We start from the raw sequence: 19,650 nt of genomic DNA, 5'->3' as shown, positions 1-19,650 counted from the left end.
CTTCTCCCAGAGCCCGCAAGGGATGGTGAAGGAAAACGGCATGTGGCTCCAGCCTCTGTACCCGCAATGGGTACCTCAACCTTAACAGCACCGCCGACGTAGTGGGGTGAGAAGGGAGCATGCCGGGGGCCCCGTGGGAGCCCTCTTTTCTTCCATCCGATAATATCAGCAGCTGCTGCTGACTAAAATGGGAATGCATGAGTGGATGTGTGCCTCCTTCCACACAAAGCATAAAACTGAGGAGCCCGTGAGGCACGGGAGGGTGTATAGGCAGAGGGGAGGGGTTACACTTTTGAGTGTAATACTTTGTGTGGCCTCCGGAGGCAGAAGCTATACACCCAATTGTCTGGGTCTCCCAATGGAGCGACAAAGAAATTTACATTTAAAGCATAGCTACAATTTCCTCAGAACAAGCATGAAAGGTAGCATGGTTGTTTTCTAAAGCGTTATACCATCAGGATCTGCAAGTTACACTTGTGGTAGAAATGATGCTGTTAAAAATATATAGCACTTATTAACCCCTTCACCCCGGGCGATTTTTTATTTTTCCTCCCCTTCTTCCGAGAGCCATAACTTTTATTTTTCCATTAATCTTGCCATATGAGGGCTTACTTATTTCGGGATGAGTTGTACTTTTGAATGAAACCATTAGTTTTACCATATTGTGTACTGGAAAACAAAAAAAAAAATTCCAAGTGCAGTGAAGTTGAAAAAAAAAAGTTCAATTCCATGATTGTTCTTGGGATATTTTATTCAATGCTGACTATGGTGTCATTATGATGCCTCACATCGGTACGACTTTGTACATAACAAACATATATACTTTTACTTTTATCTAAAGGTGTTAAAAAAAACCCAACAAAACAGCTCTGATTTGCAGAAATGTAGCGTTCCTGTGAGAGCTGGTGCTCTGTCAGCTCTTACAGGAAACACGTCAGGGGTCATCACATGACCCCGAGCTACCCTGTCAACCATCGGCTCCCTGTGATCATATCATAGGGCCACCAGGAACGGTGCGATCCCAGCCACGGACATTTAAACTGCACTGTCAATATTTGACAGCGTGATTTAAGTGGCAAGCAGGCGCGGGTGGATCGCGGACCCAGCCGCACCTGTTAGCCCCACATGTCTGCTGTTCAAAATAGCAGACCTGTGCAGAGATCAACGCCACCTCACCGCAGCAGCCGGTGGTGACTCCTGCTACATGACCAGTGATGTAGTGGTACCTTATTGGTCATGAAGGGGTTAAAGGGGATATATATTTGTTTTATTTTACAATGTGTCTTATTAACTACCCATGCCTGTTAGTTCTAACTACCCGCCTGTTGTGCTCGACACCAATCTCTGTCGGCATAGAGAAGATATACACGGCACTTCTGCTCCTGCCTGCGATTAACTGGCTTCCGCTGACGTCACATTAACAGCCTAACTGTGGGAAGACTGCTGTCAAACAGCATGACAGCGACAGTCACGCCTTGTTGACAGCAGCCTGTAAGAAGAGCTGCTCTGTTGACTTAGAGCAGCTGAATTTCCAGCAGGAGCAGCCATTGACTGCTCTGTGCCGCCACCAAGTACAACAAGCAGGTGGTTGCCTTTGTTACCATCATCCTGTTTTTGTTTCGGTTTGTTTTTTCACGAACATAAAAATTGAGTCCCGTACAACCTCTAAGTACAAATCTGCAGCCACCTGCACTGTGAGACATATACAAACTGAATACTCAAACAAATTCCACCATCAAACCAACTATCCCTTAGGCTAGTTTCACACATCTAGCTTTTCGCCGGTTTGCCGGATTCGGCGCATGCCAGTACAGTGTAAACAGTACAGTGGCAGGGCTGTAACGTCTGGGTCACATGCTCCGGTCACATGACAGCATGTGACTGGAGCTTGTCGCACTGCCATTGTACTGTATACACTGTACTGGTGTGCGCTGAATCCGGCGAAAAGCCGGATGTGTGAAACTATACCTTATACAGGTACTGCTGTTCATTCAACATTCTCAGAATTTACTACACATACCTCTTTTGTCAGCTGTTAGCTGCGCTGGCTTAAACACTTCTGTATCTCTTCCACGTTTCAGTGGAGACACAGGAGAGTCTGCAGACAATACGCTGCTCTCCATTTTGGCGGCGATATTTTTTTTTAATTCTTCTTTTGGACTGGACATTTTCACAGAAGATCTGATTGTCACTGATGTCTGTATGGAGAAAATGTGGTCAACACACGCAAAATGTGTCTTATTGTCATTCTCTATAAGAATGTGATTAGAAGCATCAGGCTTTCCAACAAAATACCTTACCTCTTCGGCAGGGGTTGGCTTGTCAGTCGATGGGTACAGTTTTGCATCTGTCCTCCCTGTTAAAGAACATACACAATTTATGCAGTCATCGGATAGATACATAGTATAAAAAGCTGAAAGCACACACACGCAATTCAGATGAGGTTACTGAAAATTCACAGACACAGGTGATAGTCGTGGTAAGTAGAGCAGATATCTTCTGGGAGTCTGGTATGCCGTTATTTATTACTAGAAGGTGGCCCGATTCTACGCATCGGGTATTCTAGAATTTATGCATTGTGTAGTTCATGCATGATTTTTGTTATATATATATATATATATATATATATATATAGATATATAGATCTTGTTGTGTGTAGTTACCAAGTGTTTGTGTAGGGCACTGTACATGTTCTGGGTGTTGTCTGGGTGTGGCGGGGGGTGAGAGCGGTGTTGTATGTGTGTTGCGTTGTTTGTGGAGCGCTGTATGTCTGTAGCGTTTGTGTGTGTGTTGCGTGGTTTGTGTGGGTGTGGTGTGTTTTGGGGGGAGGTATGTTTTGTGCAATGTGTGTATTGTGCGGTATGTGCGTATATTTATGTATGCCGCGGTGTTTGTGTGTTGGGTGTTGTGTGTGTGTGCGGCGTTGTGTGTGTGGGTGTCTGTGTAGGGCGGTGTTTGTAGTTCCCAGTGTGTGTGTGGTGTGTTGTGTGTGTGTGTGTTGGGGGGAGGTGTGCACCTCCCATCGTGCTCCATCCCCCATGCTGCGCACCCCCCATCCCCCATGCTGCGCACCCCCCATCGTGCTCCATCCCCCATCGTGCTCCATCCCCCATGCTGCCCAACCCCCATCGTGCTCCATCCCCTATGCTGCGCATTCCCCATCGTGCTCCATCCCCGATGCTGCGCACCCCCCATCGTGCTCCATCCCCCATGCTGCGCACTCCCCATCGTGCTTCATCCCCGATGCTGCGCACCCCCCATCGTGCTCCATCCCCCATGCTGCACACTCCCCATCGTGCTCCATCCCCCATGCTGCGCACTCCCCATCGTGCTACATCCCCCATGCTGCGCACCCCCCATCGTGCTACATCCCCCATGCTGTGCACCCATCCCCCATGCTATAATAGTTCTCCTATTATACTCAGAGAGGAGTATATTAGGAGGACTATAATAGGAGGAGTAGTCCTGGGGGGAGAGGAGTATAATGCCGGCTCCCTGCACATGTGTACCGGGAGCTGGTGTACGCTGGTAACTATGATACACATCGGGTAACTAAGGGACCTTAGTTACCCGATGTGTATAATGGTTACCAGCGTTCACCGGCTCCGTCACGATCCCAGCATCGCAAGGGTATGTCTGGCGCTGCTGGGATCGTGACGGAGCCGGTGTACACTGGTAACTATGATACACATCGGGTAACTAAGGGACCTTAGTTACCCGATGTGTATAATGGTTACCAGCGTACACCGGCTCCGTCACGATCCCAGCATCGCAAGGTTATGTCTGACGCTGCTGGGATCGTGACGGAGCCGGTGTACACTGGTAACTATGATACACATCGGGTAACTAAGGGACCTTAGTTACCCGATGTGTATAATGGTTACCAGCGTACACCGGCTCCGTCACGATCCCAGCAGCGCAAGGTTATGTCTGGCGATGCGTGCGGAGGGCCGAGGCGAGCGGGCAATCCATGCGGAGGGCGGGGCCAGGCCGAGGCGAGCGACCAATCTGTGGGGGGGGCGGAGCCGAGCGGCCAATCTGTGCGGGGGGGCGGGGCCATGGCGAGCCCAGCGGCCAATCAGCTTTGGGTCACCGTAATGACACAATTTTGGAGCAAGACAGACAGACAGACAGACAGACAGACAGACTAAGGCAATTATATATATAGATACGGGGAAGCACTGAACACAGAATGTAACCACACACATCAGTTCCTGACCCAAAAAAGACTAATTTCCCTTCCTCATACCCACCCATGCACACTATTACCACTTCCATAGGCATGTTTCTGAAGTCTAAAGAAAGAAACAAAACCTCAGTACCCAGACGTACCCACACAAACCGGCAGAGAACATACAAATTCATGCAGGTCTGTGGCAAGGATCGTACCCCAGGAGCCATAGTGGCACAAGGTAACAATGTGCTACAGCTGTGTACAGGAGTGCCAAAGTTAGATAAGAACCCATAGTTTCTAAACACACTGCACTGAACTATTTTTGGACTCTATTCCTCTTATTCATTCAGTATTTTTCCTCCTTTCCCGACTCTCGTCTTAAGTGGTCCATAGACCTAAAATAAGGATCAGCCACAGCGGGGCCAATCAATTGTATCTTGGATCAGAACCTTAAAGGGAATCGGTCACCAAGTTTTTGCCCCCTAATCTGAGTGCAGCATAATGTGGGGGAAGAGATCCTGATTCCAGCGATGTGTCACTTACTGGGTTGCTTAGTGTAGTTTCAATAAAATTTTTGTTTAATCAACAGTAGATTAACATTAGAGGACTACTTGGTGTGCTGCAGGTAGTCCAGCATATTCATGTGAGCTCTGTATAACTGCTAAATTTGCAGCAGAGAAAACATTGATTTTATCAAAATGACAAACAGCCCAGTAAGTGACATCACTGGAATCAGGGTCTCTGCTCTAACATTATGCTGCTCTCAGATGGGGGGGGGGGGAGCAAAAAACTTGGTGACAAATTCCCTTTAACATGCCAAACTAAACTGGTTAAATCAGATTATTTTAACCCACGGCATCCGATACAAACTCTATGCCACTCTAATGACCACTGATGGGGACATGCTGCAGTGTGTTTGCATCAAACCGGATTACTGCATAGATATGTCGGGTAACAAAAGGACACATAGAACAATAAAGACTTGTACAGTTTATGTTCTCCACCATGTGTCATTCACTATTGTGCATCTAAGACATTTTCAAATATATCTACTTAAAATCGGATGAATCTTTTATAATCACCCTGGACAAAAATAGAAACTCAACACTTGTTTTTGCTCCCATTTTTCATGATCTGAAATCAAAGATAAGACTTTTTCTATATATACAAAAGGCCTTTTCTCTCTCTATATATATATCAATATGAAAAATGGAAGCAAAAACAAAAGTGAAATTATATATATCTATATCTATATACATATATCAATATGAAAAATTGGCTGGTCATGATTGGGTTTACAGTTTTTCTTGACCATGGAAGTGGGAAGTTAGTTATAAGGGCGCAGAGGAGAAATATGTATTGCAAAACTTAGCCTTTCTGATGGCTGACGTGTGCCCTGATGATAAGTATGAGATCCAGACAAGTCAATGGCTGCAGACTATTGTAGTTACTCACACCTTTCCCATGAGGTTATTTACCTGGGAGTTTGGAGATCCGGAGGATCTTTCTGTGGTGTGAGGGTGCCTGTGGTGGAGATGTAGACTCCACATTCTCAGATTTTGGGGTTTGTTGGAGACGGAGAGCTTTCTCTTGTCGGATTTCTTCCAGTGTTTTTACTCTAACTTTTTCTATTGACTGCATACGGCATTTTGGTCCATTCACACTCACAGACAGAGGTTTTGTGGTACTGACATTGGTGGAATTATTGTCAGTTACAATATCCCGTTTAATATTTCTTTTACCCTGACGTCTCCAATTAAAACCAGCCTGTTTTTGTGTATTTTCAGATGGGACAATGCGATGTTGTGCTGTCCTTCCATCAGGTTTTTCCTCTAGATCTTTATCTGCCTTGCCATCATTTTCATCTTTTGCGGTCTCACATTTCTCAACCACATCTTTTAGTTGTCTTAGTCTCTTTTCTGCCTGAATTTCGCGCAATGATTTGATGTAAATTCCTGCTTGAGGGTTGGAGGAAGGCTGGGTTTTAACGTCAATTTTCTCTTCATTTTGAGAAGATGAACTCGAGACCTCCTGTTCCAGCCTTTGATTGGATTTTTCCTGACGAATTTCTTGAAGAGTCTTAATATGGAAGTTAGCTCCGGTATTAACAATGGTCTCTGCAAACAAAACAAATAAAAACATCTCAATTAGGGACCAGACATTCTGTTTGGCAACTAAAATGAGGCGTACAATATACATTGCTGGCACTTCATGGCCATGGCCCGGAGAACCAAAGAAGTACACAAGCACCCTATTGCACTGCAGCCTGGCACTAGAAGATATCTACAATATTGCCTGCAGATTATTTCAACAAAGCCAAAACTACTATAAAAAATGTGGCGATATCCTCAACTACAAGCAGCAAGGTAGTCTGATTAGACAAGGTGGTGGTGGGTAAGGAGCCTTCTCTTCCATAACAATGGGCAGGCCCAACCTTGGTAAGTAATATAATAAGCTACAGGCTTGTATAGGAAAACCCCACCGTGTATGACATGTAGAGGAAAATAGCTACACAACAGAGCAGCGCACATTAAGAGATGCTAAAGTCATATCCTCTATTGGATTCAAGAATTCACAAAAGGTATCACAGACATTACAGAATCTAGAATATACCACCAATTCACACACAAACGAATCAGAGAGCAAGTTAGTAAAAGGTAAATCTTTATTGAAACCAAAGTAAAATAATAAAGAACAGGGGGTGTAATTACAAGACAGTGCACAAGGTGGCGTACCTAAAGTGGTGGAGGAAAAAATCAGAGTGTCCGATTGATAAGTAATAAGGCTCTATACAGCCTCCGGGAGAAGCCCAACACACAGGAATAAGTCAAAGTGTACAACCCCGTGGTGGGTGATAAACCCAGAGTGACTGTATAAAAAGAGAAGTATAAGACCGGAGATCACTTTACTCACCGCTGAGATGACGCCAAGTCCCGCCTACGCACGTTTCGGCGCTAGCCTTCGTCAGGGGGGCGTGGCGTCATATCGGCAGAATGAGAACATAAATACAGCATCCCAACCAATCGGAACATCTCATATGGCGCATGCGCATTGTACACACCAATGCAGCGCACAGACGGGGAAGCGCGTCATCACTACGTAGGGCACAAGAATTGACCCCCACCAGTCACCGCCCCACGTGATAACCTCACGTGACGGGTGTGACGTAAACAGGTCCGCCCTACCTCTCGTAGTGTTATAGATACGCCCCCAGTCTTATACTTCTCTTTTTATACAGTCACTCTGGGTTTATCACCCACCACGGGGTTGTACACTTTGACTTATTTCTGTGTGTTGGGCTTCTCCCGGAGGCTGTATAGAGCCTTATTACTTATCAATCGGACACTCTGATTTTTTCCTCCACCGCTTTAGGTACGCCACCTTGTGCACTGTCTTGTAATCAAGTCATTGTCATTGTATCAATCCTTGAATCAGTTGTATATCCACTTATTATAATCATGGGGTGGTGGTACTATCTTTCAATCTGATTGACCACAGAAATTGCTCCTTCTGGTTATTAAATTGATGTTGGTTGAAAATTCGTTTAGAACCTAGAATATGCAAACCTGCACCAAGAAAGCACACAAGACTGGGCACCCCGAGAAGTGACCGGTTACCCCAACCTAGGAATATTCCCACAGAATAAAGATGGCGAGTCCTCTCTCTAAAAGGGACTGTCGGCATGGAATAACTGTTCAGACCAAGAAGAGGTGCTCAGTCATTTTTGATGTGGCCCAACATTTAAGTGCAGCTTCATACCTTCTTGTATCCCATCTATTTCCTTGGATTGACAGCTCTGGCTGTATAGAGCCAGAAAAGGGGGAGATAGAGGTAAAAAGTCAGTTGGAAGGTGCACGTAAATGCTGGGCCACGCCAAGGATGCACTAAGTGGCTGTACTTGGCTTGCACAGTCACCCTGTGCTGACAGATTCCCTTTAACAATTATGCATTTCGTGAGTTAAGGTGGTCAGCCCACAGCAGACCCCTCAATGAATCGAGGAGAGGAGCATGTTTGACCTCCAAAACATTTATTCAGCTCTCTGCACAGTTTATTTCTGGGATCGCTGGGGAGATCATTCAAAAGTGTTGTACCGGACTGAGATCTGAATAGGTCATCAATAGGTCCAATTTCAGATTGGGGGTGTACAACACCCGCCATCCCCCACCGCTCTGCTGACACCTGGTACCACAGTTCAGCTCATACTGAAATAGGAGCTTAACTGCAGTACTGGACAATACAGCATATGGCGCATACTGTACATGGAACTGTGGGGTGTTAGCTCTTTCCACCTTTTAGATTATGGATGCGGCCATCAATAACATCAGCTGATGTGCCAGAGGTCAGGCCCCTACAAATCCAAATTTTATGACGTATCCTAAGGATAGGTCAACAATCTCTCAGTCCTGGACAATACCTTGTGATTTTCAGTTTTTGTGCCTTTGTTTTTTTCCTCCCCTTCTTCCAAGAGCCATAACTATTTTATTTTTCTGTCCCCATAGCTGTACGAGGGCTTGTTTTTGTGGGACATATTGTACTTTTGAATGACATCATTTTATCAGGGATAACTCTGGAAAGCGGGGAAAAAAATCCAAGTGAGCTGAAATTGCAAAAAGAAATGTGCAATTCCACAATGGTTGTTTCATTTACCATGTTCACTATATGGTAAACCTGTGATGGCAGTAGGATTCTCCAGGTCATAAACCATGTATAGTTTTTTTGTTTTTGTTATTTTAATTTAAAGTTGAGAAAAAAAAAAATTCTGAAAAAATATTTTTGCCATTTTCAGAGACCTCATTTTTCGTGATCTGGGACTGTGTGTTTTAATGTGCCCAGAGTTTACTTTTTCGGATACAATTTTGGGGTAAATGATCGCCTCATTGCATTTTATTACAATGTTCTGGCGACCAAAAAAAAGTCAATTCTGGTGTTTTGATTTATTTTCTGGTTACGTTGTTTATTGATTGGATTCATTTATTTTATATTTCAATAGATCAGAATGTTACAAATGCAGTGATACCAAATGTGTATTTTTTTAATGGGGAAAAAAAGTGGGTGATTTCAACTTGTGTTTTCTTATTTTTTTTCATATAGACAATTTTTTTTTGTTTTTTAAAAAAATCCCACTTTTTATTGTATTTACTAGTCCTAGTCACAGGCGCCCCGATGGGAGCAAAGAATGATGTGCCCCCTGCCAGCGCGTGTTAAATATAGCTTTTAGAGATTGACAGTGGGATTTAACTTGTTAACAGCAGATCTCTGATCCACCTGTGGCTGTTAGGCTATGTGCGCACTGGAAAATGGAATTTTCTCAAGAAAATTCCGCAGGTATTCAAAGATTTCCGCACCCGCGGTAAAAAACCGCGGCAAACCGCACCCGAAAACCGCATGCGGTTTGCCGCGGTACTGTTCACAGTATTGCCGCGTGCGGGTTGGGATGTGCTTTACTGCATTCAATGCAATAAAGCACATTGAAAAAAAAAAAAGTCATTTCACTCTGAGATAGATAGATAAAGAGACAGAAGAATAGATAGAGGGATAGATAGATAGAGGACAGATCGTTGCATTTCCCACGGTCGGCAGTGAGTTCACATTACCGGCCGTGGGAAATGACCGGCAATTACCTCTGCTGTCTGCTGCATTCAGCCTGTGTCTGTGACAGTCGCGGCTGGATGTAAGCAGCGCAGGAGCCTGTGGATTATGCTGGAGCTGTGGATTACGCCAGAGCTTTGTTGCGGGAGGGGTTAATAAAATGGTGAACGAGGCTTGTTTGTTTTATTTAAAATAAAGTATTTTTCTGTGTGTGTTTATTCACTTTACTTACGGGTTGATCATGTCAGCTGTCACATAGACGCTGCCATGATCAAGCCTGGAGTTAATGGCGGTGATCCACCACCATTAACCCCTTGTATTACCCTGACCGCCACTGCTACACGGCGGCAGGAAGAACAGGGGACACGCCGGTGCTGCCGCATAATGGATGCGACAGTCCCGGGGCAGCTGCGGCTGATATTCTCGGCTGTGTGAGGTGGGAGTGAGGCGGGGGACATTAACCCTGCCCCTCTCTCTCCCCAGCCTGAGAATACCGGGCCGCCGCTGTGTGCTTACCTCGGCTGGAAGGTAAATATACAGCTGAGCCCACGTTCTTTGTTTTCTATATTTCCGTTTTCTTTCTATGTGTGTTCTATGTGTCTGTGCTCTATGTCTGTGATGTGTGTGTGTGTGTGATCTGTGTGTTTGTTTACTCTCTGCACGGCTTCCTCTTCCTGTAATGACATCACTTCCCTGCAAAACCGCAGACAAGCGATGTTCATTACCGGAGGTAAACCGCGAAATACCGCAGGGAATAACGCAGGAAAACGCAGTGAACCGCACAGAACTTGCTGCCTGCGTTATTCCTTGCGGGATTTCACGATTAACATTGGAGTCAATGTAGTGAAATCCCGCAGCGACGTGCGGAAAGAATTGACATGCAATTGTTTTTGCTGCGGGAATCCCGCAGCAAAACATGCAGCTGTCAAATTCCGCCCAGTGCGCACAGGATTTTTTTTGCCCATAGGTTTTGCTGGTGATTCACTGCAGAGATGTTATGAACATTTTCTTCAGCGAAACATGCAGCAAAACCGAAAAAATACGCGGCAAAATCCGGTAAGTGCGCACATAGCCTTAGAGAACCATGATGGATGATTAAATCAGTAGTCATGAGCAGGGAAAGATGCAGGTATGGCGTACGAGCAAGCAAAGGCAGGGACACTACCTTCGACATACATGCACACAAACTTTGTGAAGGGGTTAAGACATACAGCGATAGCTCATGAACTCTGACAGTCTTAAAAACAATGTAAGGGCTCAATATCGGCTATATTTAAATAAAGTAGTCAGGAAAAGTGGAATTGGAACATAAACATAACCTTTCAGCCTGAAACAAAGAGGGGAAAAAAAGTCTTAAGAATGGAATTTAATTTGTTACCTGCTTCTCTGTTTTCTTGCTTTGCTGGTAACCCAAGGCGATCCTTCAAATGTCTGGAACTTGGAACTGAAACACAAACATTTCATAGTTATTAGTTGTTCATCGGGCGTGAAAGTGAACCTGTCCTTTATATAGATATATTGCGATTTGACATGCCAATTAGGTTAATTCTATGGTAAAATCCATATGCAAATCAGCTGGAAGTGATATCGATAAGGAATTTACATAGTGAGCCACAATGAGGACAGTGACGGGACTATAGTGTTGCTATACAAGAATAAAATTTAGTTTTAATAAATTTACTCGCTTACATAGCAGCAATAATTCTACAGTGCTATCAGTATATCAATTAGATAATAAAATATTAAAATTTGAAAACTCAGGGGAATCCATTCACTTCCAAAGTGATTTGCAAAAGGCTTCTACTAGAAATTTCTTATGATTAGCACGCCGCATCTCTACAAAACAGTAATTTTTATTAGAGGACAAGCACCTAAACAAATACACTAAAATTAACCCCTTCACGACCGTCCGATTTTTCGCTTTCCTTTTTTTGACCTTCTTTAGAGACACGTAACTTTTTTATTTTTCAGTCAATATGGTCATGTGAGGGCTCATTGTTTGCGGAACGAGCTGTACTTTTAAATGATACCATAAGTTGTACCATATAGTGTACTGGAAAACGGCAAAAAAATTCCAAATGTGGAAAAACTGCAAAAAAAGTGCGATAGCACAATTGTTTTTGAAATATTTTATTCACTGTGTATATAGTAAAACTGGTGTGTGATGCCTTAGGTCAGTGCGAGTTCGTAGACACTAAACATGTATAGGTTTAAGGGGTTAAAAAAAAAAATCAGAAGTTTGTCCGAAAAAAGTGGCGCACGTTGTACGCCATATTCCGTGACCCGTAGCGTATTCATTTTTCGGGATCTATGGCTCAGTGGTGGCTTAATTTTAGCGTCTCAGGCTGCCGTTTTTACCTGTACAATTTTTGCACAGATGCTACATTTTGATCGCCTGTTATTGCATTTTGCGCAAAACTTGTGGCGAACAAAAAAACCCCGTAATTTTGGTGTTTGGGATTTTTTTTGCCGCTACGCCGTTTACTGATCAGATTGATTTTATATTTTAATAGATCGGGCGTTTCTGAACACGGCAATGCCAAAAGTGTGTATATTTTTTATTCCTTTAACGCTTTTATTTTCAATGGGGCGAAAGGGGGGGGGGATTTGAACTTTTAGGTCTTTTTTTTTTAACCATAAATTTTTATTAATAAAATGTGTCAAGTATTACATCATATTGACAATAAGTTCTCAACAGTCAACACAATAATAAGGGGGTTGGGGAGGGGAGAGGGTAGGGGAAATGGTGACGTTACATTAATTTTCAAATCACATTCTCTATATATAAATCTGCAAAGTTATTTAATAACAGTATTTAAACGGAAAGACAACCAATTGTTCAATTTTTTATGAAATTGCGATATGTTACTGGATGAAGCAATTATTTTTTCTGATAAACAGTTCTCATTAATCAGTGAGATGATTTCGGACATTGTAGGGCATTTAGGGTTTTTCCAAAAACTTGCAATGTTGATTCTTGTTGCTACAATAATATGTACAATAACTGTTCGGATCTCATATGGAAATGAGTCCAGATCAATGGCGAGCAGCGCCTGCTGTGTGGTTAGCATTATTGATGCATTACAAATCTGAGTTATTAAATGATTTATTGCTTCCCAGAGACGTCTGATGTTACTACAATTCCACCATATGTATAACATGTCTGCACTGGGGTCTCCACATCTCCAGCATGTGTCCGGGGAGTTATGGAACATTTTAGATATTCTATAGGGGTGAGATACCACCTGTATAATTAATTTCCTTGCATTCTCTATGTGGTTAGCACATTTAGATTGTTTTCCTATAATTGAGAAGGATGCTCGCCATTGATCCGGTGTGAATGTACAGTTTAGGTCTTTTTCCCATTTTTGCAGGTATGTGGTTAGTGAGGGCAGAGTATTCTCTAGCATACAATCATAGCTTGTGCACAGCGCTCTGATCTGTGATGTAGGGTTCAGTAGCATGGAGTATAGTTTAGATGGCGGTGCAGACATCTGCTCCTTCCTCTCAGCTAGGAAATGTCGGATTTGTAGATATTTGTAAAAGTCCCTTTGGGGCACATTATATTTATCTCACAATAATGAGAAGGTAATTAATTCCTTCCCCTCATACAAGTTCCCAATTGATGTGATTTTGGATAATTTTCCAATTTTTAAGTGAGCTCAATATCCCCTCATACAATGCTCCAATGTCTCCATGGGGGCCTTGAGAAGTGCTTTTTGTATAAGGCCTAGTTTATTAGTCAGCACCCTCCATAGTTCCAGAGTCACGTCCTATTGTTGGGGATATATTTGGATTCCTATTGGTGGCTAAGGTTTGTTGTGCGTGGAAGAAAGCTGAGACATTAGCGGTTCCCATCAGATATTTTTCAATTGTTATCCAATGCCGGTCATCATCATTGTTCCACATGAATCGTAATTGTTCGAATAGTGCGGCTCTATAGTAACGGACCACTGAGGGGCATCCCAGACCTCCCTTACTCATAGGGGTGTAGAGTGTGTCCATCTGGACTCTGGATTGTTTCTCCTGCCAAATATACTTTAAAAGCATTGCTTGGATCTCTTTTAGTATTTTCATTGGGAATATGATGGGGAGATTGCGAAACAAATACAATATCTGTGGGAGGATAAACATTTTCACCGATGTAATCCTGCCCAACCAAGATAGTTCGTGTTTCTTCATCCGTGATATGATTCAATGTGCAGCTCTGAGCGCTGCTGCACACTATTACTTTCACTTCTGCCGACGGCCGCGTGGTGAGAGCTGCGGCCATCTTGGATTCGGCCGCTCACCACTTCAAAGACAGAAACTCTGCTGGGTGCCTGTCCCCTCCTCCTCCCTCGCTTCATTTTCACTGCGCTCTGTTCCCTGTGAAAACCAGCTGAGATGTGCACTGATCGCGGCATGCTGCCGGCAGCAGGCTGCGGGCAGAAACACTATGACCGCTAGGATGTAATATTACTGCCCGCGGTCGTTAAGGGGTTAAAAAAGTGCTGACAGATTTCCTTTATACCAACTGGCAACTGTCTCAATTATATGAAAATACATGGTTCAGCAAGCGCAGCAGTATAGTCTACATCAGGGGTGGGCAATTAATTTTCCCATGGGCCGCATGAGAAATTGGGATTGGTTTAGAGGGCCGGACTAATATAATTACCTCAGTTCTACCCAATATACTACACCTGTAAAATACTACACCCCCATATACACCTGTATTATACTACACCACTATATAATACACCTCCGATATATTACATCATTACACCCCTATATACTACACCTGTAATATACTACACCTCCATATAGCACACCTGTAATATACTACACCTCCATATAGTACACCTGTAATATACTACACCTCCATATAGTACACCTGTAATATACTACATCACTACACCCCTATATAGTACACCTGTAATATACTACACCTCCATATAGCACACCTGTAATATACTACACCTCCATATAGTACACCTGTAATATACTACACCTCCATATAGCACACCTGTAATATACTACACCTCCATATCATATAGTACACCTGTAATATACTACATCACTACACCCCTATATAGTACACCTGTAATATACTACACCTCCATATAGCACACCTGTAATATACTACACCTCCATATAGTACACCTGTAATATACTACACCTCCATATAGTACACCTGTAACATACTACACCTCCATATAGTACACCTGTAATATACTACACCTCCATATAGTACACCTGTAATATACTACACCTCCATATAGTACACCTGTAATATACTACACCTCCATATAGTACACCTGTAATATACTACATCACTACACCCCTATATAGTACACCTGTAATATACTACACCTCCATATAGCACACCTGTAATATACTACACCTCGATATAGTACACCTGTAATATACTACACCTCCATATAGCACACCTGTAATATACTACACCTCCATATAGTACACCTGTAATATACTACACCTCCATATAGTACACCTGTAATATACTACACCTCCATATAGTACACCTGTAATATACTACACCTCCATATAGTACACCTGTAATATACTACATCACTACACCCCTATATAGTACACCTGTAATATACTACACCTCCATATACCACACCTGTAATATACTACACCCCCATATAGTACACCTGTAATATACTACACCTCCATATAGTACACCTGTAATATACTACACCTCCATATAGCACACCTGTAATATACTACATCACTATACCCCATATACTACACCACTATATACACCTCCATATAGCACACCTGTAATATACTACACCCCCATATAGTACACCTGTAATATACTACACCTCCATATAGCACACCTGTAATATACTACATCACTATACCCCCATATACTACACCACTATATACACCTCCATATAGCACACCTGTAATATACTACACCCCCATATGTCACACACCCTGCCCATATATTTCACCCTGCCTGTACCCCAACTTACCCCTCTCAAACACTCTGCACTCCTTCACATCCTTCTGTCAGTCTGCAGCCCTCATATGCCACTCACCCTGCAACTCCATCTTCCCACATATGCCACTCACCCTGCAACTCCATCTTCCCACATATGCACTCACCCTGCAGCCCCCCTCCCCCTCATGTCCCCTCTTTTCTCATTACCAGTCATCATGTGTCCATTTCTCCTTCAGGATTCACTATCTTTGCTTTCTGCCCGGCATCCTGTGTCTCCTCCCACACAGTCACATGGGAGTGACATCATCGCAGGTCCTGCAAGATGAATTATTCCATCTGCTGTGCTGCTTCTTCTCCTGCAGGGCGGGCGGGCACTTTTGAAATGACACACGCAGTACTGACGTCAGAGCGCGCGCGTGTGTCACTGACAATTAGTGCCGGCAGGGAACAGAGGAAAGACTCCTGCGTTCCGCTGCCTGCACTGACTGTGCGGCGGACCTGCACAGGATCTCTCCCTGCTCGGCACGCTGCAGCCCGGTTCCACTGCACCGGCTGAAGACGGGCGGGCCGGTCACAGAGAGCAGGCGGGCCGGATGTGGCCCGCGGGCCGCCCCTTGCCCAGGTCTGGTCTACATAGAACATAGAACTGCGGGTTAAGTGCACATGATGCGCTAATGTGTTATTCAAGAACAAAAAGGGGGGAGCTTATTGTTAAGAGGTTGTATTTTCATCTTAGACCTTATAATAATACCAGAAGGCCAGAATCTTTACTTCTAATTAATACCAGACTCAATATACTTGCTGAAACCCCCCCCCCGTAAATAAGAGAGGACGAAGGAAGTGTCTAGTGACTGCAGAAGAATGATCTCAGCCTGTGATATCATACCATATATCAGCCTGCACAGCCTCCAGTATCCCCAAAGGTAATGTGAAGGATAGAAGATCCCATAATGTTCTCACCCCTTTGCCAATTAGGGACTATATTTCTGTCACACTTAGGGGTACTTGACATGCTGCGACATCGCTAGCGATTGCTAGCGGTCGAGCGCGATAGCACCTGCCCCCGTCGCTCGTGCGACATTTGGTGCTCGTTGCTGTAGCGAACATTATCACTACGGCAGCGTCACACGCACATACCTTGTCAGCGATGTCGCTGTGACCGCCGAACAATCCCTCCTTTAAGGGGGAGGTGCGTTGGGCTTCATAACGACGTCACTGCGGCGTCACGCGGCAGCCGTCCAATAGCAGAGGAGGGGCGGAGATGTAACATCCCGCCCACCTCCTTCCTTACGCATTGCTGGTGGACGTAGGTAAGGAGATGTTCGTCGTTCCTGCGGCATCACACATCACTATGTGTGACACCACAGGAACGACGAACATCGTCGTACCGGTGGCAGCAGCGATATTAAGGAAATGAGCGACGTGTCAACGATCACCATTTTGGAACGATTTTGGGATCGTTGATCGTCGCTCATTAGTGTTACACGCTGCAATGTCGCTACCGGCGACAGATGTGCGTCACTAACGACGTGACCCCGATATATCGGTAGCGATGTCGCTGCGTGTAAAGTACCCTTTAGAATTGTTCTGTATGTTATGCAGATGAGTGAGGGAATGTAACCCCCCTAATGAGGACATTAATTGACTCCAGAATGTGGAGGTTTGCCTTTTGATCTATATTAGTGATGAGTGAGCACTACCATCATCGGGTGCTCGGTACTCGTAACAGTTAAATGGGCGCGACTTGAGCACCTGAGTATAATGGAAGTCAATGGAAAGATTTCCCAGAAAAATGCTTGCGTTCCCCACTGACTTCCTTTACACTTGGGTACTCAAGTTGCGCCCAACCGAGCATCTAACTGCTCTTAGCGAGTACCGAGCACCCGAGCTTGGTAGTGCTCTTGAATAAATAATCTATATAGTTCTTTTAGTTAATCAAGTAGATACATATTTATACCTGGCATGGATGAAATCTCCAAGTCCTAAATGTTTCTTTTTAAAACTGTTATGATAAGCCCAGAGTTGTAAAGCACCAATTAGCATTTTCAGAATGCGCCATGTCTCTATTCTGCCCGGTCATCCCTCACTATCTCATATGGTTTCACAATCTATTATACAATTTAAGTTTCATTTGGTACAGGAAGACAGACAACATAGCTTAAAACCAATTTACAATAATAATTAAACCAAACGCTATTTCTAGCCATAAGATACCTTTCTTTGGTTGAAAATCTGGGCTATCAGTAGGTGCGGCAACTCTCTTCCCAAGTCTTTCTGATAAGGATTTCTTCACAGGAGGCAGAACCTCTCCTTCAGAAGCAGCTGGTTGAATAAAGTAAAAGAAGATTTGTAACAAATCTATTACAATGCTATCAATGCTTATGTTTAACCCCATAACGCCAAAGCATGTTTCCACCTTCCTGACAGAGCCACATTTTAAAATTCTGACCAGTGACACTTCATGAGTTTATAACTTTGGAACGCATCACCAGATATCAGTGCTTCTCAAATATTGGACTTCATGACAGCAGTAGTAAGTTTAGGTTGACTTTTTTTTATGTTTAAATTGTGAAAATACAGGAATGTTGGAAAAAAAGTCATTTTCACACTTTCACTTTTTATGCCCTTAAAACGGGGTTACATCACACAAAATAGCGTCTTTCTTCAAAGATAAGAAAAGGTCTAACTTTTGCTTTGACACATGGGATGGAGCTTATATTTTCAGGGGATGTCTTGTTTCCCCATAAACAACAATCGACATTTCTTTTGAGCAAAAAATAAAAAAAAAACAAACACACACACACACACACACACACACACACACACACTAAGAGAAGGAGGGCCCAATTTGCTCTCCTTTCCCCCTAACGCCGGTAATGCTTACCAGCCTGTCACAGGAATTAAACCAATGTGGAAGGTTTAAATGAAAAATTTACTTTTACCCACACACAAAAAAAGTAGCTTTAGCTGCAAATTTTGTACCTTCACAAAACTAATATTTCGGCGTACGGGAGAGCCCAGATGAGGAGTGCTATTTGACTATTGGAATGCAAAATTGTCTGGAATTGATAGCGGACATTAAGTCATGTTTGGAGAGGCCCTAATGTGCCTAAACAGTGGTAACACCCCACAATTGACCCCACTTTGGAAACTACACCCATCAAGGAATTTATCTAAATGCAAGTTGAGTACCTTAAACCCCTATGTGCTTCACAGACTTATGACGTTGAGCCGTGCAATATTTTTATTTTTCTCTCTATCCATCACATTTTCCCAAACCCACAGAAATGTTGTTTTAGCCTTCATTTTTTCATTTTCACAAGAGTAACAGGAGAGAATGGATCATAGAATTTCTCCTGAGTATGCCAAAACCCCATATGTGGTGGAAAACTACTCTTGGAATAGGTTGCGGATGCCATGCCACATTTGACGATGCCCTGACATACCAAAACAACAGAAACCAACCCCCCACAAGTGACCCCACTCTGGATATTACACCTTTTAAGGAATACATCTAGGAGTGTAGTGAGCAATTTTAACCCTCAGGTGATTCATGAAATTGTATAACATTGGGTTGTTAAGATGAAAACAATTACCATTTTTCCACTAAAATAATAGATGAGATTGTTACAGATGTAATTCTATGTTCTAGTTAAAGGGAACCAATCACCAAGATTTTTGCATATAAGCTAAAGCCAGTGCTATACTGGCACTATCAGGCTGATTCTATACATACCTGTAGTGGTCAGCTCGGATAAACGGATTTTTGTGTACTCACCATAAAATCGTTTTCTCCGACGCCTCATTGGGGGACACAGGACCATGGGTGTTATGCTGCCTATCCATAGGGGGACACTAAGTAGATGCAAAAGCATAGCTCCACCTCTGCAGTATACACCCCCTGGCCAGGCCAAGCAGCCTCAGTTTTAGCTTAGT

The 19,650-nt window shown here is 43.6% G+C and overlaps 1 protein-coding gene across 1 annotated transcript in view; it reads right to left on the bottom strand.

Moving 5' to 3' along the window:
* LOC142291331 (zinc finger CCCH domain-containing protein 11A-like) overlaps positions 1–19,650 on the bottom strand; it is a 183,930-nt gene that overhangs the window by 15,410 nt on the left and 148,870 nt on the right. Inside the window, exons 11-15 of the mRNA XM_075335799.1 lie at positions 17,929–18,036; positions 11,143–11,208; positions 5,653–6,291; positions 2,301–2,356; positions 2,021–2,198 (exon numbers count right to left, since the gene is read on the bottom strand). Of these exons, the coding sequence (XP_075191914.1) occupies positions 2,021–2,198; positions 2,301–2,356; positions 5,653–6,291; positions 11,143–11,208; positions 17,929–18,036 (1,047 nt within the window). The remainder of the gene's footprint in view (positions 1–2,020; positions 2,199–2,300; positions 2,357–5,652; positions 6,292–11,142; positions 11,209–17,928; positions 18,037–19,650) is intronic.

This window comes from Anomaloglossus baeobatrachus, chromosome 2, assembly GCF_048569485.1.
Source record: "Anomaloglossus baeobatrachus isolate aAnoBae1 chromosome 2, aAnoBae1.hap1, whole genome shotgun sequence".
In the NCBI taxonomy this organism is placed as follows: Eukaryota; Metazoa; Chordata; class Amphibia; order Anura; family Aromobatidae; genus Anomaloglossus; species Anomaloglossus baeobatrachus.
The sequence above is the reverse complement of the archived record's forward strand: the minus strand, read 5'-3'. Positions and strand labels throughout refer to the sequence as shown.